This window comes from Mus caroli, chromosome 14 (assembly GCF_900094665.2).
Source record: "Mus caroli chromosome 14, CAROLI_EIJ_v1.1, whole genome shotgun sequence".
Lineage (NCBI taxonomy): Eukaryota > Metazoa > Chordata > Mammalia > Rodentia > Muridae > Mus > Mus caroli.
The window spans coordinates 25,125,917-25,150,489 of record NC_034583.1 but is presented as its reverse complement, the minus strand read 5'-3'; the positions used below and the strand labels follow the sequence as shown (position 1 = coordinate 25,150,489).

The 24,573-nt window shown below is 47.3% G+C and overlaps 1 protein-coding gene across 1 annotated transcript in view; it reads right to left on the bottom strand.

Moving 5' to 3' along the window:
• Positions 1 to 2,812: 2,812 nt before the first annotated feature.
• Tmem273 (transmembrane protein 273) overlaps positions 2,813 to 24,573 on the bottom strand; it is a 29,839-nt gene continuing 8,078 nt past the window's right edge. Inside the window, exons 2-5 of the mRNA XM_021182590.1 lie at positions 15,078 to 15,131; positions 13,348 to 13,479; positions 11,892 to 11,922; positions 2,813 to 3,936 (exon numbers count right to left, since the gene is read on the bottom strand). Coding sequence (XP_021038249.1) covers positions 3,912 to 3,936; positions 11,892 to 11,922; positions 13,348 to 13,479; positions 15,078 to 15,131 — 242 coding nt within the window. The 3' untranslated portion in view covers positions 2,813 to 3,911. The remainder of the gene's footprint in view (positions 3,937 to 11,891; positions 11,923 to 13,347; positions 13,480 to 15,077; positions 15,132 to 24,573) is intronic.

Genomic DNA, 24,573 nt, shown 5'->3' with positions numbered 1-24,573 from the left:
GAGAGAGAGAGAGAGAGGCTCACACAGAGGGAATGAATAAAAATGCAATGCAATACGAATGTAATAAATTCCAGTTGAGGAATAAGACACAAAATTCTTTACTAGTCCTCAAAACTGTCTAGATCATCAAACAAGTTCTGAGATGCATCTGCAGCCAAGAGGAGGGGACCCTGAAGAGATTCAATGACTAAATGCCATACAGGATCCTGGATGGATCTTGGGTCAGGATGAGAGCATCATGTGAAAGCCAAGGAAACACATTGTGTGGGGCTTCAGTTTGCAGCAATGTATGTAATCCACTCATTCTTTGTGGCATGTGCACCATAGCATTGTAGGATACAATCAAATGGGAGGACATCCTGTGGGGATGCTAACAGCCTTCCCAATAGATGAGCAAATCTAAAGTCTTTAAAAGACTAATATTTCCTTTGTCTCACTTTCTTTGAATGTTGGAAGTCAGTAGACGCTGATCAAAATCAGTAGTAAGTAATAGCTCATGTTCACCCAGAGCCACCTGGGTTCTAGTAGGTTAATAGATTTATATGCACAATTTTATTTGATTAACCCAAAGATTACGACAGAGGAGCGTAAATCTCAGCCTATTGTACAAATGAGGAAACTGAGAAAAGCCAGTTAATTTGTCTTGCTTGCAAAGCAACATTTGATGACAGAGCCCACATACCACAACACCCTGTACTCCACAGGTAAGGGACCACAAATAGAAAACACACACACGCACATTTATACACACTCACACATCATTCTCTCTCACATACACACACACCATTTTCTCTCCCACACCTCTTTCTTTCTCTCTCTCTCTCTCTCTCTCTCTCTCTCTCTCTCTCTCTCACACACACACACACACACACACACACACGCACACACACATGCACAGTGTTATCTGACACTCAGGACTATGAGCACTTAGACTTAAGATACACTGACCAGCAAGGCTGGGCTTATATGGACTCAGGGACAATCCTGTTCTCTGCTTTCATGGCCTGGAGATGTGCCACTTAGATATCATCTGATAGCAATATGCTTGTGCAAAGGCCTACTTTTGAAGATTGATTAATTAGTATGACAACTCTGAGTTGTGACAAATGACCCAGGAGGAAAAAAATCAGTTCTCAGGATGTGCTCTGAGCAGCCCAAGCCCCCTCCCCATATCCCTTCCCCATTCAGGCTTGCTGTCACTGGCCACTTCTCTGTGTTCATGTCATGGCTCTGCTCAGCATCCTGTCTCTGATGTCCCTCCTGTCTCCTTCATCTCCTCCAGTCTGCTGCTCCCCTCCCCCATCTCACCAGATCTCCCAGGGAACTCTGAACACATTCCAAAATAAACATCTACACATGTGTTTGTAACCCTAATTCTCAGGCACAGCCTCCACAGCAACTCTGGCCACCCCTGCAGGGAATGTGAGGTTCAGTTTGTCTAAATGTAGCCAGCCCGTCCTGGCTCCCAAGCACCAGTTTAAAAACGGAGGACTCAGCTATAGACCCTTCCAAGCTACGTGGGTCGAGCCTAAGTCTGTGGGTTTCCCTGACCTTGGGAGTGGGCTAAGTCTCCCTCTTTTCTATTATGCCCCAACCTATCCATCCTCATATCATTGCTGCCTTAGCTCAGCCACAACTACACTCCCCACTTGCTTGAACTGGGGCAAGGATATAGCGGGATCCTAGCTCATTTGGAAATCAGGCTGACACTTCCACCTCCACCTGCCTAATTTGTCTACATGTGTCTGGTTTCAGCCTTTGATGATGCAAAGGGAAACTACAGCATCACCTACAAACCTGACCACATTTCCTAGACTTGCCTGCGTGTACTTTTAATACATGGTAGAAGGTGTGTGTGTGTGTGTGTATGTGTGTGTGTGTGTGTGTGTGTGTTTATTTTCGACTTCTAAGTAGACACATCCTTGGATAATTTTTAATTTACTGAAAATCCCGTCGCCTTCCCTCTTCTTCCTTCAGGTACTGAGGCCTACAGTTTCCACACCACAGCTAGACTGAGTCCCTTCTCCATGCCCTTTATGGTGTTCTCCACCCTGTGGGGAGCTATTGGAGGGGGATATATGTACTTGGGGATGCTATAGTCTCCTAGGCCAGGAAAGTGCAGTTTACTTTCATGCCTGGTCTTTGCTACAATGTTCTCAGATGATAGGGTGAGACAGTCACCCCCTACCCCCAAGACCCAGCCTCCAACACTGTCACTGTTCATTGAGGTTGCCCCCAGTATCTCCAAGAGCTACTGTCCTCTGGAGTTTCTGCTCTGAAGCTGCTTCTGAAGAAGTGGGGAGGGGTCCTTTAGAGCTCCATCTCTGGGAGGGAGCTGCTAGCAAGAAGGGCCTGGGAGTTTTCCATTAAAGCTAGAAGGACTTCCATTGAACTTGGTTTTGGGAGTAAGCCAGGAGGACTCATGGCCAGTGGTTCTCCATCCATGACATTAGCCCCCACCCCCAGCACCTGGGGTGGGGACGCTGCTCAGCCAAGAACAGAACGCACTATGACAGTGTACCATAAGACCGCATCACCCAGTGACCTCATAGCCATCTTCATTTGCCTTAAGTAAAGCCTGCTGCACAGTGCTCATCCACGGTTGCAAGCGTGGGGGTGATGCCTTCCTCAGTTCCCTCTTCATTAAGTATCACATGGCTCTGCTTATGTGGGGACGAGGAGGAAAACCGAACTCATGTCTGGGAAACACATCTCAAGGTGCAGTGGTAGGGAAGACCCCGCATTGTGCGTACAAAATGTAAAACAAGAACTGAGAATCCAAAGCCATCCACCTTCGCTCATGAGAGATCCTGCCGTTCACAAACCAGATGTTTTAATTAAAACAGCGCTAAAAGAAACAAATCAATTACCAGCTCCAGTACACGATGATTTATTCTATCTCACACACACGGAAGATTGCTTATGAGTACCATGTAACTGCTCCAGGTGATCAGCTAACAGAAACTGCTAATGAGTAGCACCATTATCAAGGCGGACAAGGCACCCTGGGACTCCAGACGTTATTTTAATGCGGCACTTCGTTTTGAAAAATAGTTCCTCTTTCATCACAGCAGGATAAAGGTAACCTGTCTGAGGAAACCCAGACCATACAACCACCTGCCTTCATGCAGACTGGGAAAGCAGAGTTTGCCAAGACAGGAATGATTCAATTGCAAGGGAACGTTCCCAGAGCCTGATAACAAGACTTGCAGGGTGTAAGTTTCCTGAATCCTTCATGCAGACACGATGCAACCATCAGCACCAAGTTGTGTGTGGCAATCAATGTGAGCCTGCATTCCTGTTACTCTCTGTGAGGCACTGTGCCAGCGTGCTCTGGATCTCCTCCTGTCCAGGGGTGTCAGTGTCCTTCTCCTCACTTACCCCTAGTCTGTCCTCTGTTCCCTTAGAAGGTCACTCTTCTGTGGATAAGCATTGCACACTGACTCATCAATTCAATGCTCCCCTGGATACTTGCACGGTTTGTCTTTAAAGTGGGGATCTCCTGGTAGCTCAGACTGCAAGGCCATGAGTTCTACAAAACTAAGCCCGGATGCTAACAGCCCCACAGCGCTGAGGAGGAAGCTGTCTTGGCTTGGACTATGAGTCATGCTGGGGTGAGGTTTCATTGACGTGGACACAATGTTGTTGTAGAAGCCTGCCCAGCTCCTACATGGGCACCTAGGTTGAGAAATGCAGATTCAGGGTTTCCTTTTGCCCTGCTGTCCATTCGAGTACTTCCCCTTGCAGATACTCTCGCAGAACAGGAGTGACAGCTTCCCTTGGGACACAGGGGCTGTCGATTGTAGTTCGTTTAGTACCTGCTCCTGTATTGAGTTCAAGTAATGATCCATCATTGGCCTTGGATGTTCAGACTCAAAGTACCTAAAGCCTCTTCTGATGTAGCTCGCAGCTCACAGCTCAGTCTCCCGGGCATCTCTAGAAAGGGACAGAAATGTGGAAGACGCACAGTTAGAGCAATTGCATTCTTACTGTTTGCTTTGTGTGTTGGCAGCACAGTGAGCACTTGAGAGGAGCTCACCAGCAGATGTCAGCACCAGGGGGCATCTCCTCGATTGACACAGAGAAATGCCTACAGCCAGTGCTGAAGCCAGATAACCAGCCACAAGGCTATTTTTTCTACTTGCCAAACCCAAGGCTTCACCCATTCTAATACAGTAGTGTCAGAGACTAATTCCTTGAGGTTAACCAGAATATTTGGGCAAAGTATCACTGTCTATATATAAAGAACATGTCCAGATCTGAGCAGATGCTAAGAGGAAGGAGGTAAGGAGGCTTATGGGAATGTAGTGGAAATGTGCCCTCAGCTGTAAACCACAAGTTGTTAGCGTCTATATCAGCGCAGACAGGAGGGAAGGCGCTAGCCAAGATTAAAAAATAATAATAATAAAATAAAAACAAAAAAGGAGGAAAACCAAAGAAAAGATGAAGTCACCAAACCAAGCCCTAACAAAAACACCTGGTTAGAGCACAAAGCTCCTGGCTACAGGACATCTTCATGGAGATCACCAACATCTCTATGAAGGAGAGAGGATTCACACCAACACTACTGTTTTCCATAAGCATCATCTATAGTGACAATCTAATGCCTCGTTTATGCTTGCATTGACCGTTCCCTAACTGCAAATGCTATTCATTGACTCTGTTCAGCAACAATCTCATGGTGTCTGATGCCTCTTGTGTAAGAGAAGCCATAGCAGGAAGTCTGCAGAACAGAGCATGCATGGCACAAGGCAAGTACAGGTTCATAAAACAGATGCCATATCTTTGCCTAGCCTGTGTCTGGGAGCTAATGACACATGTGATCCTTGAGCTTACAGAGCTTAGCGGCAGAACAGACAATGATGATGAGTAAGCCGGAAACAAGAATGGTGTGGTGGTAGATTAAAGAGAGCAACAGGAGTGTGCCACTTAGTCTCTTGTCAATTTGACATAAACAGGGCTCATCCAGGGGTAGGGAACCTCAGATAAGAAAATACATACATCCCATAGGCTCTGGTTTGTGAGGTGAGCCTGGAAGGCAAGCCAGTCAGAAGTCTTCCTCTGTGGCCTCGGCTTCGGGTCCCATCTCCAGGATCCCGCTTAAAGTTACTGCCCTCACTTCCCTCTGTGGAAGGACTGGAAGTTGTAAGATGAAACAAACCCTTTTCTCCCCAAGCTACTTTGAGTCATGATTGTCTATCATAGCAATAGAAAGCAAACTAGGCTGGGGGTGATCTGATCAAAGTACACTATATGCACCCATGAATGTCAGGAAGAAACCCATTGTTTTGTAAAACTAATATACACTAGTAGAAATATCAGAAAAGATCTGGTGGAAGAGGTAGAGGCAGGTGCAGAAGAAAATTTAAGAGAATGCTTCCAACACTGTCAAATGCTAGTGCGTCCCTCTAAAAAGGAGAATGGTCCAAAAGAACATGAAGTTTGCAGGGTCTGGTCTAGACAGGCAGAGGGTGAGCACACAGTTCACTACTTCTGTTGAGTTTAATCAGCCCATTCAGAGGTGTGGAGAGGACTTTTGGTGCCTGAGCATGCTTAGCAGTGAAGATACAGATGACTCAAGCAGGATAGCATCCTTGCTGTGGCGTCCCTGAGCTATGGAGGTGCTTCCTGGACAAAGTCATCCTCTTAGAGGAGTCAGAACTCTGTGAATGTGGATGCCAATAGCCTGCTGGGAGCCTGACACAACCCGCAGTGAGAGGAAAGCTGCGCAGAGGCGGGAACAACATAAGCTGTGTCGCTGAATATCAGAATTAGACTGCTCAACCACGGGCAGGAAGAGAGAGAACAAGAAATTTTGGACACCATACAATTAGAGTGACTGTTGAGCTAAAATATTTTTGCCATATCGTCTCCAGAAATCACAGGAAGGCCAAAAAGAGAAGGATAAACAAATAGGTAAATAAAGTGAATATGCGCTTTTGCATCTGGTGAGCCAGGAAAAGCCTCAAGGCGTTTGGATACAGGAATGGGTCTTAGATTTTGTCAGAAATGTCTCACTGATGAGGAAGTGGCACACTAAACACGTTGGGTAAAGTCCTTTTCTGACAGCCCACTCTAAAACCCCTTCTTGTACAGTGGATGCCAAATGCATTTCCCATCAAGGTCAGGCACAGGGCATGGAGTGCTGATGTCTCCGATAACTTAACACTGGCAGTTTAAGATGCGCCAGAGAAGATCAAGCAAGTAGTGCTGTAAGAGTTGGTAAAGAAGGAGTGCACTTGGCAGACCAGAGGGTGTCATGAAAATACAAAAAGACCAAAGAGAAACGGAGTCAAATGATGCAAGAATCCATGAGTGCCGCCAGAGTAATACATACTCAAAGGCCAGGTCAGAGAAGCAATGGGAAAGACCTTAAACATGCAAGATGTTCAAAATACTTAAGATTAAACTTACCAAGAAAGGTGAATACCTTAGAATAAAACCCATGCACTTTCATGAAACACATGTGAACAGACACATTGAGTGTCTTTATAATAAAACCATGGTATATATTCACAAGGAATACAGCCATAGAGTACAAAGGAAGCTGATGACATGTAGAACATGGGTAGAGCCAGAGGGCATCGTGTTAAGTGAAGTGAGCTAGACACAGAAAACTATTATGTTCTCGAACACAGGTGGACATTAAGAAAAAAGTTAACCCAAACATGGATTTCTGATTACGAGAGGGGGATAAATCCACACAGCATTTGAATTGTGTCTGGTGGACGCATGAACGGAGACAGCATAGTAAACCCACTAATATACGTGATTAACACATTCATTAATCAAAAATAAAATAGACTATCGCCCCCCCCCATGGATTTCTGGCTAACGTCACAATGAAGTTAATCAACGTGTAAAAATAATATATCTCCCAATGAAATACCAAGGCATTTATTTTCATGGCAAACTTCTGCAGATGACTGGAAAGTCTTGCCCAAGGCTGCAGAACTAACATAGCAAATGTTTCCCTGGGGAGGGAGTAAAGCTGAAGGTGGGAGGGGTCCGCCTGCCAGAAAGCAAAGCACACCTGGAACCCACCACACCCGTCACACTGTGGCATCTGCCCATTGCTCACCACCTCGATAGCTGAGTCCAGAAACAGCCAAGCAAGCGTGGGGACTGAGAGCAAACTGGGCTAGACACGAGGGTGGGTCTAACACCGCCATGTGTCCTCTGGTTTGCACTCCTTTAAAACTTGTTTATTTATTTATTTTGAGAGGGTGTGCATATGTGCACATACCCATGTACACGCGTGTGACTTGGAAGCCAGAAAGGTGCATCAGATCACCTTGGAGCTCAAACTACAGGTGGTTATGAACCACTGGACATGGGCGCTGGGAACTAAACCCAGGTCCTCTGGAGGGGCAGCAAGCCCTTAAGTGCTGGGCCAGCTCTCCAGCACCAACCAGTTGTTTCTGAGACAGGGACTCGGTGTCCAGTTCAAACTGGTCTCCAAAGTGGCAATCCTGCCAGCACTGGAATTATAGGTATGACCTACTATACTTAACCAATGTTTGTTTGTTTTTTAATGAGGATACCATTTGTGTAACACACCAAATTATATCTGTAGCTCATATCCCACACCAGAATGAATGCCAATGAATCAGATCAGGATTTTTAAAAAACCTTAAAATATCACACAATATATCTGTTAAGGTATGTATGTGTGTGTGTGTGTGTGTGTGTGTGTGTGTATACATATGTATATGTATATGTGTATGTGTATGTGTATGTATATGTATATGTATATATACACACACTATATATACACATATATGTGTACATAAATACATACATATATATACATATATACATACATATATGTGTGTACATGTGTGTGTGTATATATATATGTGTGTGTATATATATGTATGTGTATATATATATACATACACACATACTTGTGTGTGTGTGTGTGTGTGTTTAAAATTCAATATGTCTTTGTGAAAGGGTCAAGGGCAGGGGTTCAATCAACCAGGACCCACTAAGATGATGACCTCAAGGCAGAAAGATCTCAACAGTATGAAGAGAAAGAATTCTCTGCATTTATGTTTAAGTAGTCCTTGGCCTTTGTTCCTGTTTTACATGTTCAAAAATAAAATTAAGGGTTTTAAATAAAATACTAAACTAGCCTAGCCCCTGAGACTTAAGAATTATTATCAAATTGGTAGTATTAACCACACAGAGAAAATTATTATTTAAGTTGAGCACATTACTCTGGCTATATATACATGAAAAGGGAAACTCTACAGGCAAAAGGTGCTGCAGAGACGCCTTCCTGCTTGCTGGGCAGGCTGTGTCAGACCACTGCTGTGATTCACATCGTGTGCAGTGATTGGAATCAAGCAAAAAGGGGAAATACTGCCATGGGAGAGAGCCAGGGTCTCCACTTCAGAGGACGTCAGCAAGAAACACAGATGGGGAAGCTTTAGGGACCTTAGATGGTTGGTTTTGCTGTTTACCTACATACACTGAAAGAACCTAGAAAAAAACAATATGCTGGTGACCATGAGAATGGCGCATGCTATGCAAATCTGGATTTCTAAATGTCATCCCCATAAAAACAGAAGGAAATCTGAGGAAAAGGTCAAGGGGTGACTCTGGATGAGAGCAGTACAAAGGGAACCTAAAATATTCTGTGTGTGTGTGTGTGTGTATATGTGTGTGTGTGTGTGTGTCTGTCTGTCTGTCTGTCTGTCTGTGTGTCTATCTGTGTGTGTGTGTCTGTTTGTCTGTGTATGTCTGTGTGTGTGCATGCATGCATGCGTGAGTGCATGCATGTGTGTCTGTGTATGCCTATGTCTGTGTGTGTGTCTGAGTCTATGTGTCTCTTTACATATATGTGTGTGTTTGTGTGCCTGTGTCGATGTGTGTCTGTGTGCATGCATGCATGTGTGCATGTATGTGTATCTGTGTACATGTCTGTGTCTATGTGTGTCTGTGTATATGTCTGTGCATTCTCTCTGGGTATTTATGCATGTCTGTACATTTTGCATGTCTATGTGTGTCTGCATGTTTGTATGTGTGTGTATATATATGCATATATTTGTGTGTGCATGTGTGCATGTGTGTGCATATGTCTGTGTGTTTGCAAGTGTATACATGTGTTTAGTGTAAGAGGTGCCACAGGACAGCAGGGGCACACTTGTCATCAAGAAATACCTTACACTGACTCAACTTGAGACACTTTGCGCAACAAAGAATGTTGATATTGATAGATTGAAATCTGGATAACAATAATCAGTCAAAAACTAAAAGGGAGAAAATAGAGAAGCACTCCCCCCACCAAAAAAGAAAAGCATAACCAGTGTGAGATGCAGAAGAGGTATCAGAATTGGATGCAAAGTATTTTTGTAACCACCAATGGCAACAGCTGACCCAGAGATGGAGTAGAAATAGATGAGAGATCAATGGGTGAGGAAGTGTTGAGGACCAAGCTAGATTCACAAAGCATCGGCCTTCAGAGTACTTGCTTCCGACAAAGAACATTGGGCTCTCTACTGTGCAAGGAGCAGGCGCTGGCTTCCCTGGTCAAGCTATCATAAGAAGAATCACCAACAGGAAGATTGGCAGGAGTTAGGTGTGCACCTCACGATGCAGGACGGTGCCTGGGCAACACAGGCAGGGTTGCCTCTCTCCTTGCTATTCTTGACCCCCTCCAAATAAAAGAATGAAAGAAAAAAAGGAAAAGAAAATGGAACATTGGACAATTTTCAGCTTGGGTAGTGCCTTAGTTAGGGCTTTCATTGCTGTGAAGAGACCCATGACAAGCCAACTCTTATAAAAGATACATTTAATTGGGGTTGAGATTCAGTCCATTATCATCATGGCACGAAGCATGGAAGCATCCAGGCAGGCGTGGTGCTGAAGAGCTGAGAGTTCTACCTCTTGTTCAGAAGGCAGCTAGGAGAAGACTCCCATGTGGTTAGGAGGAAGGTCTCATTGCCCACTCCCACAGTGACATACTTCCTTCAACAAGGCCATACTTACTTTAACAAGGCCACACCTAATAGTGCCACTCCCTGGGCCAAGCATATTCAAACCACCACAGGTAGTTTAAAATGAACAATTCTTGGGGATGAGGGGTGGGGAAAAAGGAAATAAAAGAAGTACAAGGAACGGACATATTTTGTTTGCAACTTTTGAATTTTTCTGTGGATTTCAAGATTTTTTTTTCCTCAAACAGAGGACAAGAGAGAAGATGAGACATGATTCCAGACCTGGCCATCACAGTCAGTTGGATCTTGCTATAGCACGCGGGTAAAGCAGGGAAGGGCAAGTTCAACCAGGACCTTGAGATTCTGCCTCTCAATGTCTGCTCCCAACATGTGGCTTTCCCACTCTCGGACTCCCACAGAGCAGAATGAGAACAAGACAATCTACCACAATGCAGTCTGCTGACAGAGTGCTGTTTGGGATTTTGTTTTTATTAAATGGACTGCATTGGCTAACTGATTGACCATGGTCAAAAGGAAGGCTGTGAAAGAACTGGATTCTCTCTCTCTCTCTCTCTCTCTCTCTCTCTCTCTCTCTCTCTCTCTCTCTCTCTCTCAAAGCCAGTCTTCTCAACTCTAATTGTGCAACCAATTAGTGTAGCCAAAGGATCATCCCTGGATAGCTTCCCATAGTCCTAAAGGAATGTTGTCCAAGCAAGCTCTCTAGCTAGTGCCAGCATTTCTACCCTGGCAAGTAGAAGAGCCACAGCTGCCACAGCTGCCACCAAGGCAATGCCAGCTTTCCTTCCTGTTAGGGAGGATGCTGAAGGCAAGCCTGGGGACAGAGGGGCATGTTGGTAATAAAGCCTAGTGCAGACCAGTAAATGAGGCTGGGCTGTGTGTGGGCCCTGGCTCCTGTGGTCAGTGGCTTCCTGGGACCTTAAGTTGCCTGGGCTCCCCAACTTCATCTAGTGTTAGTCTGGGAAACTTGATCACCTCCTTCTGCTGTGGTAGCTCTCTCCCCTTCCTCCACTGCCTTGGCTGTTGCTTTTAAGGGTTCATTTTTGAACAGCTCTTGCCTCCTCTAGCTCCAATGCCTCAAAGAAGCCAGAACCTTCCCATTTTCATGTTCTTTCTGCATCCTCCTGGCTGTGATTCAGAGTTTGTTCCAGGGGAGTCTGAGCACTGAAGGGGCATCCGGAGGGGATTCCATCTGCACAGGCCCTTCCCCTGGCCCCCTGAGGATGACCGTGACGAAACCACTGCCCCACTCCCTCCCTGTTTCCTTGATGCTGTACAGAGAGTTTCTGGACATGGTTCAGAATCATTCTCCTATTCAAAGTTCCTCGAACCCCAGGGAGCTGAATCCTTTTCTCTCATATGGCTCCCACAGTGGCCAAATGTCCACTGGAGTCCTCCCTTCCCAGGGCTACTGTGCTTGTTTAGGTCCTTCTTTGTTTTCTACCTGTATCCTGACACAATCTACTTCCCTCTGAGTGTGCAGCCCTCAGCACCCCAAGGGTGCACAGAGTCACACAGGCCTTTCCTGTCTCACCACTCTCAGATGGCTGCCACCTGTGCTCCCATGTAGTTGGAGGGAGCTTGTCTTCCTTCTCTTGCCATCCAATCCCTGTCTCCTGTCCTCATGTCCATTCATTTCATTCATTCATTCATTCATTCATTCATTCATTACAAAGGCTCACACTCTATTCCATGCACTGAGCTACCTGCTAGAACTGGGTGTGCAAAGTCAAGCCTGAGGCTTTTGGCTACTGTGCCCTGAGGCCACTGCTCTCATGGCCCCACCACCACTGATCCAAAGAAAGGGTGAGTAGCAGGCAAGACCCGTGTGGTGCATTTCAGACCTCTCGAGAATCAATGACCCAATAGCTGAGGTAGGCATGGTGGGTAGGGTGTGGGACCCCACTGACCGGTCTGCAACAACCTTACCTTGGGCTTTTCTTCTTCAGCAAGATGGTGTCTAAAGAGAGAAAGCAGAGCATTAGCAGCGGAGACCTGTAACTCCTTTGCCCAGCTAGCGGATGCAAGGGTTCAAAGCCAGCAGGGTGGAGGAGCTCTGTGGTGTCACTCATTGAGAAGCAGTTCAAGGTACATACATCTTAGTGCTGTTGGAGCCTCTCTAAGAGCAGTGACTGAGGTCCTTGCCTGGCACACACGTGTGACTGAGTTCCCCATACCACCAATAATCCCTCTGCTTACAACCTGAGTTTCCCAAAGGGGCTGAAGTCCTCAGAAGAAAGGAGGCTGAGGGCTGTGGGAATAGGAAGATCACTCTTACTGATAGGAAAACCAAATCAAAGACACTGCCTGTGACCAGTGATGTCCACTTCCAGAAGCTCCATCATGGCCCACGCTATCCGTCCCCGTGTTTCTTTACGGGTCATGGTCATGTTTTCTAGGAGAAGAGAGACTCTTTTCTCCTTGTCCTCAGAACTCCCCCACAGAAAATCTCACCATCATCATCTTCATTATCTCCGAGGCTGAGGTGTCTTCCAGAGAGAGGTGCAAGTCCATGTCACATTTTGCTACCTGACTCAGGGAGAAGCTGCTCAGGTCCTGCAGGGAGGCCCTCCCTGAAACAGCACAGGCCGTGAACTGCCATGCTGCTGTTCACTGAGGCACATGAGCTGAGCCACATCTGGATCATAGGCAACCACTGTGCCCTGCTCTGGGGATTACCTGCCTACCAACTAGCTGAGCTCAGGACCTCAGGGCCCCCTGGGATCGATGCTGTCTGATCACATCCATGGGACAAGAGAACAGAGGTCTCACTTTGAAACTGACTTCAGATATTCCCATCTTTCTCCAGAGACCTTAATTCTCAGGAATATCAAAAGTGACTGAATACAGAAGTTCAGTGACAGAGAGATAGGCAGGGTGACACAGGGGGAAGATAGTTGTAGCAACACCTCATTGGTTCTCTGTGGAAGTTCTTGGACTGCTCCTGGGTTTGCTCTGTCTTTTGCCATCAGTGCCCCTCAATGTCTTCCATTAGGTGGCCTCACAGGACACCATTTGCTATGGCTCAGGTCTTGAAAGACCAAAGGATCGTATGTTAAAGGCTTATTCCACAGCCCATTGTGCTCAGGACCTACTGGGAGATCTTAGGCCCTGGGGCATGTCCTTGTGAGGATTGTAGAGCCCCAGTTTCTTCTCTCTGAGAGGAAACAGCTTCCTCCTCCACACCCATGACTTATATCAACTCCAAACCAAAGCAATCAATAGTGCACGGACAAAAATTTCAACACTGTGAGCCCCAATCCCTTTCCTCTCTTTAAATTGATTGCCTCCAGTATTTTGTCACAGGAACACAAAAGGGCAACAGACAGAGACAACCCTTTCTCCTGCAGAGCAGTGCAGGTTCTTTTTGTCACGGCTCTCTTACCCTGAGGTGTGTTCTTCAGGCCTGCAGAGTCATTATCAGACAAGTGTCTCCGGATCATGCAGATCTTCAAGGCAAGGAAACCTGCAGATATGGCTACTCCCACTGCCATACCAATGACGGCATATTTGAAATCTGAAGCACAGGGAAGAATTGAACTCAGGATTCAGCTGTCAGCCTCCAGGGACCTTCCAGAGTTCTTTATCATTCTGTACAGCAACCTACCTGCTAGCCCGATTTTCTATTCTCTACTTTCAGCCCCTCTCTTAACCTCAGAGCCCCGCCCTGATCTCTCTGGCTGTCAGGATGGGGAATTCAAGTTCCTCAGGACTGGCCACCCAAGCTCTGGTGATAGGCAGCTTACTCCTCTGGCTCCCCACCCTCCTACCTCGTTTATCTAGTAAGCTCATCTATCAAGGATTTGAAAGTTGTTGCTATGTGGTGAACCTAAAAGTCAATGAGGAAGGACCTGCCCTATCTTCAAGCAATTTTGAGTCTCCTGAGAAAGGCAGGTAAAGAGCTCACAGAAATGTCACATGACAAGTGGCCTGGACTGGTGTGGGAGCCCTGGAGTCCAGGGCTACCTTAGAGGGGGTGATGTATGGATTACTCCTTGCTAGTAAAGCAAGCCTCAATATGAGGAGGAGCAGACACTATGGGAAGAGGGCAGATGAATATAGATGAGTGTGGGTCGGCGGTTAGCCTTGCTGCTGGGGTGTGGGAACATTGCTGATCTGTCACCCGGAAGCAAAATGCAGGGGAGCTAGTCTTCATTTCTTCCTTGCTGCTGGGATGCTGGGCTCATGGAATCCAACATGCCACTTGGGGGAGGCGAAATACAGCCTAAAATGGGGTCCCAGTGTGTGTTTCTTCAGGTGAGAAATGGAGGCTGGGACAGAGGCTGTGGTTCTAAAACTCCTGGGCACCCAGATGCTGCTGGGAACTTCTAGGAGTTGAGAATGGGCCCTCAGGCCAGTGATGAGCCTGGGGCTGAGGGTGGGGAGGGTTCAGCTTAGCTTAGAGTGAGTGCCAGGAGTGTGGAGGGACCTTCTGCAGGAGTCTTAGGACTGACTCAGTAGGATGAAGGCCTCCCCTGTGACAGTCCTTGATGAAGAAGACAGTCTTTGCTGGTCCAACATGTTTTATTCATGGCAGATGGGAATGCATGCCACTCAGGGTATAACAGAGGTTCAATACTTTTTGCAGGAAGGGATGTCTAGGAAAGGATGCTATTGGCTAAACACTCAGGGACCCTAGCTATTTCATTAGCATGGAGAACTCTAGGCTTTGTGATGTGACTAGTTGTGGTCCTCTTAGTTGGGTGTCATAGTCATGTACACAGGATCAGAATCTTGTCAGAAGCTAGCACGAACTCCAGTCCTTCTCAATTATGAGTTTTATTTGGGTTCTGAATGACCTTACCAGTCCTTCTGTATGGTGACATGGTCCATAGCCCCATAAATGGGGACCAGGGAGAATGGCAGAACTTGCTAACAAATGTCCATAAATACAGGATAAGGCATCAGGGGAGCTAGGGATGCTGATTAGAGACAGGCAGCATACAGAAGTGGCCTTGATAGCTTGTATCCTCATAATAAAGCTAGTTTGACCATTCAGTGGGACTGTGAGCAAGCTGTGTGCTGGCTAGCAACAACACACACCAGCATGTACCAGAATTCTTTGCAAGATATCCCTCCAAATCTGTACACAGAACAAGCAAGGAGGCCACCTACCTATCTCAGTCTCAGCAGGCTTGCCCGTTGCCAACACTTGAGCTCCTCCAATGCCTGTGAAGAAAGAATCCCAAGCCTTGTTAGAAACCACAGCCAAGGCTTCTCCATGGTAAGCGAACTTGCTACACAAGCACAAGAGCCCAAGGTCCATCCCTAGCATCTGGATTCTAAAAGAGGGGAGAGAGGTGTGGTCACACACATGCAGTGCTGTAGCAGGACAGAGACAGAGAGGATGGCTAGTGGGGCTTACTGGGCACCAGCACAGCTACAGGTTCAGTAAGAAACCCTGTCTTAAGGAAAGAGGCAGAGTGATAGAGCAGTTCTCCTCTGGTGTTCACATAAATATGCCCAGGCACATGCACGGATGGACACACACAAATGCACACACACACACACACACACACACACACACAGAGAGAGAGAGAGAGAGAGAGAGAGAGAGAGAGAGAGACTCACATATACATCATATACACTATAAATAAAAAGAAGCTCAACACCTGTTGGAACGGGGGCTGAACTCCATCTGGGACATTATTAACCAAACTCTCTTCCCCTTGACCACTATCCCCAAAAGCTCAGTGGGTTTCTGACTGTCACAGCGTCTCGGGGCCTTGTTGAGGTGCTAAATCTTTCCTCAAAGCCCACCTGAGGTACAAGATCCTGTAGGGCTCAGCATCTTATTCCTGAGCAGTTTCTAAAACCCTGTGCTGATTCACACTGCATCCAGTTCACTCTTACTACCCTGTGTAGTCTACCCAGACATCTGCCATTGGGCTACTCCCTTGGCCTAGCCCCTTCTATTCCCCTCTCTGCCTTTATCTGGTCTTGGTTCTATGCCATTTCTTCCCTGGCTCTCCACACATAGGTGAGCTGCCCCTTTTGGAACCTCAACAGCCCTGTAGTTCTTTAACTTGACTGGCCAAGTCAATATTAACTCAACATTTATGTATTGTTGTGGACACCAGGTGCCATGCTAGTATCTTCTCAGCTAGCTATCGGCCACTGAGAGTGTCTTGATGATCTCTCCAATGGTTACACAGGTGTGTTCAGCATTTGATACAGTACCTGACAAATAGGAAGTCTCAACATGTCAGATGAATGAATGAATGATGGAGGCTCTGAAGGAAGGCCACCATGCAGGGATGCCTCATGGTTCAGGCCAGGCCTTCAAACCTGGAGACAGAGACCCCACTAACTAGTACCCTATTGGCTCCACAGATAGACCACACAGACTGTTGCCTTGGAGAATGCTGGCAATCCTCAGTCACTTCTTCTGAGACAGATGTTGCATACAGTCCAGATGGTCATATATTTAATATAACATTCACTCTGTGGCATGGGCCCTGTGATCATCACCATTTGGTGAATGAGAAAATAGAGATATTGAGAACTTAATAATGTGTTCAAAGATTGAGCCAAGTAGAAGGTGGCAGTGCTGGGAACCCAGAAGCCATGTACCATACCTGTGGGAAATACAGCCCAAGACTCCCCACAGACACCTGAAACCACAAATTTCCAAACCCTATATACACCTTCTCTCTTACATATATACACCTAGACACACACTCAAAAACATTTGCAGCAATAACCAATAATAAAGTTGAATGATTATGATAATACACTTGAATACACTATTAAAGGTTATTTAGAATGTATGAAGTATTTATTTCAGGAATTTCTTTTTTTCTATTTCATGGTTTTTTATTATATATTATCCTAATTACATTTCTTTTTTATTAAACTTTTTTATTAGATATTTTCTTTATTTACATTTCAAATGTTATCCCGAAAGTTCCCTATACACTCCCCCCACCTTGCCCCCTACCCACCCACTCCCACTTCTTGGCCCTGGCATTCCCCTGTACTGGGGCATATAAAGTTTGCAATACCAAGGGGCCTCTCTTCCCAGTGATGGCCAACTAGGCCATCTTCTGCTACATATGTAGCTAGAGACATGAGCTCTAGGGGTACTGGTTAGTTCATATTGTTGTTCCACCTATAGAGTTGCAGATCACTTTAGCTCCTTGGGTGCTTTCTCTAGCTTCTCAATTCCATCTTATAGATGACTGTGATCATTCTCATCTGTATTTGCCAGGCACTGGCATAGCCTCATACGAGACAGCTATACCAGGGTCCCTTCAGCAAAATCTTGCTGGCATACGCAATAGTGTTTGGGTTTGGTGACTGATTATGGGATGGATCCCAGGGTGGAAATCAGTCTGAAATCCAATTTTCCTCAGAAAATTGGACATTGTACTACTGGAAGATCCAGCACTACCTCTCCTGGGCATATACCCAGAAGATGTTCTAACTGGTAATAAGAACACATGTTCCACTATGTTCATAGCAGCCTTATTTATAATAGCCAGAAGCTGGAAAGAACCCAGATGTCCCTCAACAGAGGATTAGATACAGAAAATGTGGTACATTTACACAATGGAGTACTACTCAGCTATTAAAAACAATGAATTTATGAAATTCTTGGACAAATGGATGTATCTGGAGGATATCATCCTTAGTGAGGTAACCCAATCACAAAAGAAGTCATTAGATGTGCACTCACTGATAAGGGGATATTAGCCCAGAAACTTAGACCACCCAAGATACAATTTGCAAAACACAAGAAAATCAAGAAGAGGGAAGACCAACGTGTGAATACTTCGTTCCTCCTTAGAATAGGGAACAAAATACCCATGAAAGGAGTTACAGAGACAAAGTTTGGAGCTAAGACGAAAGGAAGGACTTTCCTTATTAAACTTTTCAGATCATGATAGACTGCAGTTGGTTGAAACTCCAGAGAATAAAAATAGCAACAGTGGGGACATAAATCCACACCACTCAGGCCAATGACCAACTGGATCTCAGCCTCCTCTCATGCACCTCAATGGGTCTCTCATGGGAGAAAACAGGTGGCCAGGCCCTTCCCACTGAGCTCCCAGGAGGCTGCCCTCTGACCCTTTAACCCCTGAGCTCCTAGGGGTTAAAGGGTCAGAGGCTCTGCCTGCCCAATCAGCAAAGAGCCTTTCCTTTCTCCTATGACCACTGACGACCCTCAGTGACACTCAGCACACTGCTCAGCTAGCGCTACACAAAGGACTGAGACAGGCTGACTCCATGACAGGCTTCAGATTGGTAGATCAGGAGACAAAGCCTAAATCTCTTTCCAAGAACTGGGCAAGCCTAGGAAACTCCAGGCCTCAAAAGATGCACTGCTTCTGACCACTGGGGAAGGGGGAAGAGAGGATGGAAGGAAGGTCTAACGTCAGAGCCCCAAAGCCCTGCCCAGGCCTCCCCAGATCCTGTCCTAGTCAACAATACGACCCAAGTTCCTGTTTCCCTGAGCACTGGGGTCCTTCTGCTGAGTCCCAAGGCTGGGAGCTGTGCCTTATGGTCAGCTCAGCCCTTTGCAGGTCCCTTAGACACCACCCATTCTGTTCTGTGCTCAGATCCCCTCTAAGCCTTGAGACATTCCATTAATGTCTGAATCTTCCAGTTGAGAGGATTTCCTCCCTTCCCACGGAGAGAATTATCATATGGAGACAAACCTAAGTCAGCGGATGGAGCTGTGCACTACAGCAATAATTCCTGCTAGCCAGCCCTCTGGCCACTCGGCGGCAGCCTTTCCCCTCCTCAGGGAGAGAAATCCTCTCTATCTGCCCTAGCTCCTTTGCTCTCACTATCTCACTGGGAGGTCTAACTCTGCTCTCTAATGAGCCCCTGGGTAAGGATCCATCCAGCAGGTGACCTGCCTCCTGCTAGGGTCACGAGCTGGGGGAGTCCCTCTTGGACTGTAGAGCCTCAGCAAAGGCCCCAGCGCTCCAAAGTAGCTAGAGGATGGATGGCCCTTGCAGGTCTTGTCTGCCTACAGTCATGAACTGCAGGATGCCTTGCTCAGCCCCGGGGTGTGTGAGACCCCAGGAGGAAGTTTGAGCAAACCCAGCAGGAGCTTCCGCCTACGTGCTTTGCAGGCATTCTTGCAATGCTGGGGCGTGGCAAAGTATTGGAACACAGGCTCGTAAGACCCTGTACAGTCTGGACTTGGATGGATGTTGTCGTGGCTGCTGTCCCTGAGGCAGATGTCACCTGCTACCTCTAACCCCATGATCCTGGCTAACTGCAAGCATGCAGACATGTGTGTGTGTGTGTGTGTGTGTGCATGCCTGCATGCGTGTGTGTGCATGTGTGCATGTGTGTGCATGTGTGTGTGTGCATGTGTGTGTGTGTGTGTGTATGCATGCCATCATGCACAGATGTGCATTGCGCCTCATCACTGTCCCTGATGAGCTGGGTGTGGAGGTTGAGCATAACCTCAGCTGTGGCCTTCTCGATTGACCTGCTGAGACCTTGACTCTTCCCGGGGAAGGGGCCCACATAGCCTTCAAGTGTGAATAGGTAGCATCCTGCACGCAGGCACTCTCTTTCAGAGGAACTTACAACAAGACACTCAACCATCTCTCCACACCCCATTTGGGCCTGATGCTTTGTCCTTTCTAAAGCAGCTGCAGATAGATCTGATGAGGGCATGAACACAGCAGCCGCTCTCTGTGCCTCTCCAGCCTGTGGCCTGCTCTGCAGGTGACTTCCAGTTCTGTAAGAGTTTATGGTTCTTGAGCTAGAGGTGTGGGAAACTTGAGGTAGAGTATTTACTTAGCATGTTCCTTGCCAGAACTGAAAAGGGGGAGGAGACAAGAGTAAAGGCCCTATCAAGTAGCTTAGTCTCCCCTCCAGCGGAAGAGGGCAGGGCAGCCACAGGAGAGCCAAGAAGAGTGAGCCCTAGGCACAGTTTGGACTTGCCCATCTCTGTTGGAATCTGACCCGCTAAAAGCCCATCCCTGGCATCCAGGCCTCTGTGCTGTCCACCTGTTGGGTCCACTCTCACTGGGGGCTAACATTCCCTGCCACCTTATTTGGGCAGAATCAGGGTGTGTGATTCCCAGTTGTGGGCTAGTCGGCATGTGTCATTCTATAAGTATCTGAACTAAAAATAGGGGTGGCCGCCCTAAATTTTGTCAACCGATGCCTGCCCGCATTCATCTTGGTACTTAAACATTGAGGGGTGGGCGGTAGGTCCTAACTTTAGATCTCATGAATTCCGACATTCCCAGCTAAAGGAAACAGGCTTCAAATGTCAGGAGCAGCATCCACTATGTCACTAAAGAGTACACACACAAACCAAGGACCTGCAGCAGGGTAATCCAAAGTACCCAGAGGAGACCATGAACTGCCAAAGAGTGACCAAGGGGACTGGAGTAAACATTTGCCACTTGGTCCACTGTAGCATCTTGATGTTCCTGTGGGGACCACTTCAGGTGATTCTTGTTTGGTGGGGGGGCTGCCTCTGGGATGGTCTTGAGAACCATACTGATCGCTGGCTTAGGGGAGAGTCCCGACACAGCATCACAGAAAGTCAGGCTGTTGAGGGAGGTGGGAATGGAGAACACAGGATGAAATGAGGAACTATTTAGGGTAGCTGCAGACAAACCTAGTGAGAACATGTAAACAGAGCAAGCCATGATATCCCATCCTGAGGTTCCTCATCACCTCTAAGAACTAGTGCAAAAGCCAACTCCAGAGTCCTCTGGAAGACTCCTATTGTCTCTGTTGGCCCAGGATCACTTCTGAACCCTCCCTAGACCTCCTACCCTTGTATCTTGTTCTATGTGACAGAGGTACCAATAATACAAGAATAGCTCTTTTCCCCAGGGCCAGGATGATACCTGAGAGTCTTTGCAACTCAGATTCCTATCCTGATTGATGAAGGAGCACCACAGTAGAATACAGAGTCTTGAGATGGCTGAGGAATCAATCCAAAGCTACTCAGAGTGAACCCAGAAGTAGCTCAAAGCCTTGAAATGATAAAAATCAAGTTTGTAAAAAGCCAAGTAGGGTTCAACCATAGAGACAAATGAGCAATAGCATCACTCATGTGATTCTGAGCCTGAGAAAGGTTACTGAGAACACCTCCATCTTCTGCAGTCAACTGTGAGTCCTCACGAGCCTGGGCTGTACTGGTACACAGCTGAAACTAGGCAGCAGTTGAAAGAGTCACAGAAAGGACCCTGGGCACGCAAAATCAAGGGGACAGTGCAGCTGGGCTTCACACCACTGTTTCCATCCTAAGCCCAGCTCTTTTCCTGGGAAAATGGGGACCTAAGACTCTGGTATGTAAGAAGTGCTCACCAGAGACACAGCTTCCTCTCTCGTGGACCTTGAAGTCAGGGCTGCTCTGGTTTTAAGATCTGCCTATTTGGGTGGCATGAGTGTGGCAGCCCCTTCCCTTCTTGGATGTTCATGAGTAGGTGGGCATCTAAGAAAACCAGGCATCAGCCCTGTCTTTTTAGCTACCCCCCCCCCACCATGAGGCTGTTTGAACTGACCCTGATAATGACACATGTCTGTCATTATGTGGTATGCCTCAGCCTTTGTACCAGTAGAACACTGAGAACAGACTATCTGGCCTTGGTTTTGTGGTCTTTTTATTCCTGCTGTTTGTGTGGCTTTCACTGAGGTCTAGAACCTTCTGTGACTTGCAGAAACCGCAGGTGCCCGATCATAAGCCCCCAAACCACGGAAACCGTTTTTCTTAGGTTACCCTCTTTCTCTCTCATCACATCCTGACCTTAGCAGCCGCATGTTTAGTAAACAGGATATCCCCTATGTCCTCCCATGGCCCTTTGTGCCCCAGTCTTTCTCTGAGAGAACGTAGTTGGAGATAGAGCTGAATGGATCAGAGCAAGAAAAAAAAAAAAAAAACACAGATGAGAAGAGAAAAGGCAAGTGGAGTGGACTCCAGACAGCAAGGCACAATGGCTGCCTGTTGGTGCCCAGGGAGAATTACCCATGGATAAAGAGTCCTTAAGGATGCACAGTCATCTCTTAATCCATACATCTAGCCAAGTCCTTGGACTTGACACCCAGAGAGATGGGCGCTGAGTAGGTATTGCCACATACTGGAACTTTCTTTTCATACATTCAGTCCACAGTGAATTGGCCAGCAAAGATGACCAAGGGGATACTCAATCCTGCCTGGGGTGTTGGGAAACTTCTACAAGTTTACAATTTAGTTAGAGACAGGATGACTAATGAGAGCCAGAGTAGAGGGATGGGAGGGGTGAAGAGGATGGAGCAGAAGGCAGGTACAAGGTCCAAGAGGGCCTGAAAAGGGGCTGAGAATACAAGAACTAAAGAGGTAGATCAACAGGGTCACGCTGGCAGAGCACTGACACAGAGACTATCGTGAGTGTCCTCAAACAGATATGGGGACAGTCACATAGGTCGAGGTGCCCAAAGTAGTCCTCGGGGCTGGAGGACATGGTCTTCTCCATGTTCTGTCCAGCTAGGACACAGCTGCCCTGGACAGGAGTGAGAAGCAGGAAGCCATAGAAGACCATCGAACCGATGAGGAGGCCAGGGAGGCCACGAAACACGAGCAAGTGCCTCCACTTTCCACAAATAGCACCTTAATTAAGAGGGAATGATAAGAGTGGGTGACCTGACAGCATCAAAACTCGGGCCCATGTTGTCTTTCCGAGCAATCTTTGCTAATTAATTCTTAAAGATTCACACACTGGGATCCAAACACTCAGCTTCCAGAAGTCAAGGCAATCAATACCTTCTCAGACTAATGGAGGGGCTGGAGGTGGGAGCTGCCTTGGGTCTGAAGGGGCGCCCCAAGCACGAGACTGTTCTGGCTGGGGGTGGGGATCTGGGTTCCTTCTTACCAGGAAATAAAGACAAGTATCAAGCCACATCTGACAAGGAAGTGGCTGCAAGCCTTGGGGAGATAGATACTAAAGGGTGAGGAGACCTAGTGGATGCTAGCAAGGTAAGCAATGCCCTTCAAGAAATTCTGGCCCCCACCAAGCCCACTCTCACTAGGGAAAGTTTGTTACCTGTCCAAGCCCATTAGTGAGTGCCTGAAAGCGTTCCTGTGATCTAGATAGTGGAGGGTAAGCTACAGGAATAGAAGGGCACACGGAGAACACTGTGAACCAGGACTTGCCATTCTGACACCATCACTGTATCCATGATTTGGAGCTGAGTCTGGTGGTGCCCTGAGCTCAATGTCACTGGCTGAGTGTGGCGGTGTGTGTATCCCCTGGATGTGTGTGCCCGGAGTGAGAGACAGGCAACAGCTGTCTTTGCACTTGTAAACATCTGCTTTCCTGGTGGGAGAAGTGAGGGGGCTCTCAAGGGAGTGCTCAGGCCAGGAAGGACAGCCTTCCCAGCAAGGGTAAAGGTGACCAGTCTCTAAAAGGAGAAACGTCTGCAACCCCCTGTCTGGGAGCTTCAGCTCAGATCAGGCCTGCTGTCTAGAGTGAAAAAGCTCAACTCAGAGCTGCCTTTGTGGGGCTATCTTGGAAGTGAACAGAGAGGCAGGCTCAGTGCAGAATAACTAATTAATGATGGTAAAGTTTCAGGAAAGAGGGAAGCGCTGTATAACCGCTAAGTGGTGGGGTTATTATTATTCATGCAATATTCATACTGTGCTCTTCAGCCTTGGGAAGCTTTGCTTAGCGCCCTGAGGGACCTGCTGAGGAAAGCACATGCCCAGACAACAAAACTGTGGGATGACAGCTGGCCTGGCCCACGCGGAGGGGCCATGACATTGCAGAGAAAGTAGCAGCAAGCAAGGCGAGGGTGCTAGCTAGCCACCTGCCTCTGTTTACCAAAAGAGGCTGCTGAGTGAGCCCTTCTACGCACTGGGCATCTTCCTCTGGCTATCTTTTAATAGGCAGCTCCTGACATTTGCAGAGCCCAGGGTGTGTCACATATTTAAATATTTAAGCTATACGTCAAGCTGGGCCTGCCTCACCCTACCCCTTGGCCCAGACGCCCACTGTCCCCTTCTGAAGGGAGAAGATTCGCCCTAATAAATACTTCCAGAGCGGCCAAAGAAGGAAGGAGCCAAGTTTGGTCCTAGTTGCTTGAAGCCCTCAGACTCTCAGGACGGGAGATGGGGTCTACCGCTGGCAGATCTCTCAGTCTCTTACCCAAATTTTGGCTTTCCCCTAGACTTCTGGCTGGTACCAAATCATGTTCCATCTCCATAGTTTGAAAAGAAAGAGCCTCTCCTCTGGATATCTGGTTTCCTGGTACCTGAAAAAGCAATCTCTCCCTCCTTCTTCTTTCTCTCCCTCTCTCCAGGGTCTTACTACATGCCTTTGCTTTCATCTGGGGCCTCACAAGCTCACAATGCCCTTCCCTACAACTGAGTGCTCACCTAATTATTGAACTGTGCTGGCAAGATCAAGAAGAGAAAGTGCCTTTGCATTGTTCTTGTGTGTGTGTGTGTGCGTGTGTGTACATGTGTGTGTACTTGTGTGTGCACATATGTATGTTTGTCCACAGGAGCTGGCAGCATGGAACAGAGCCCTCCCTGGGTGACCATAATCCCAAGACGTGACACAAACTGTTCATGTTCACACGCCTGCCTGCCTGCCTGCCTGCCTGCCTGCCTGCCTGCCTGCTGTGCCTGCCTGCCTGCCTGCCTGCC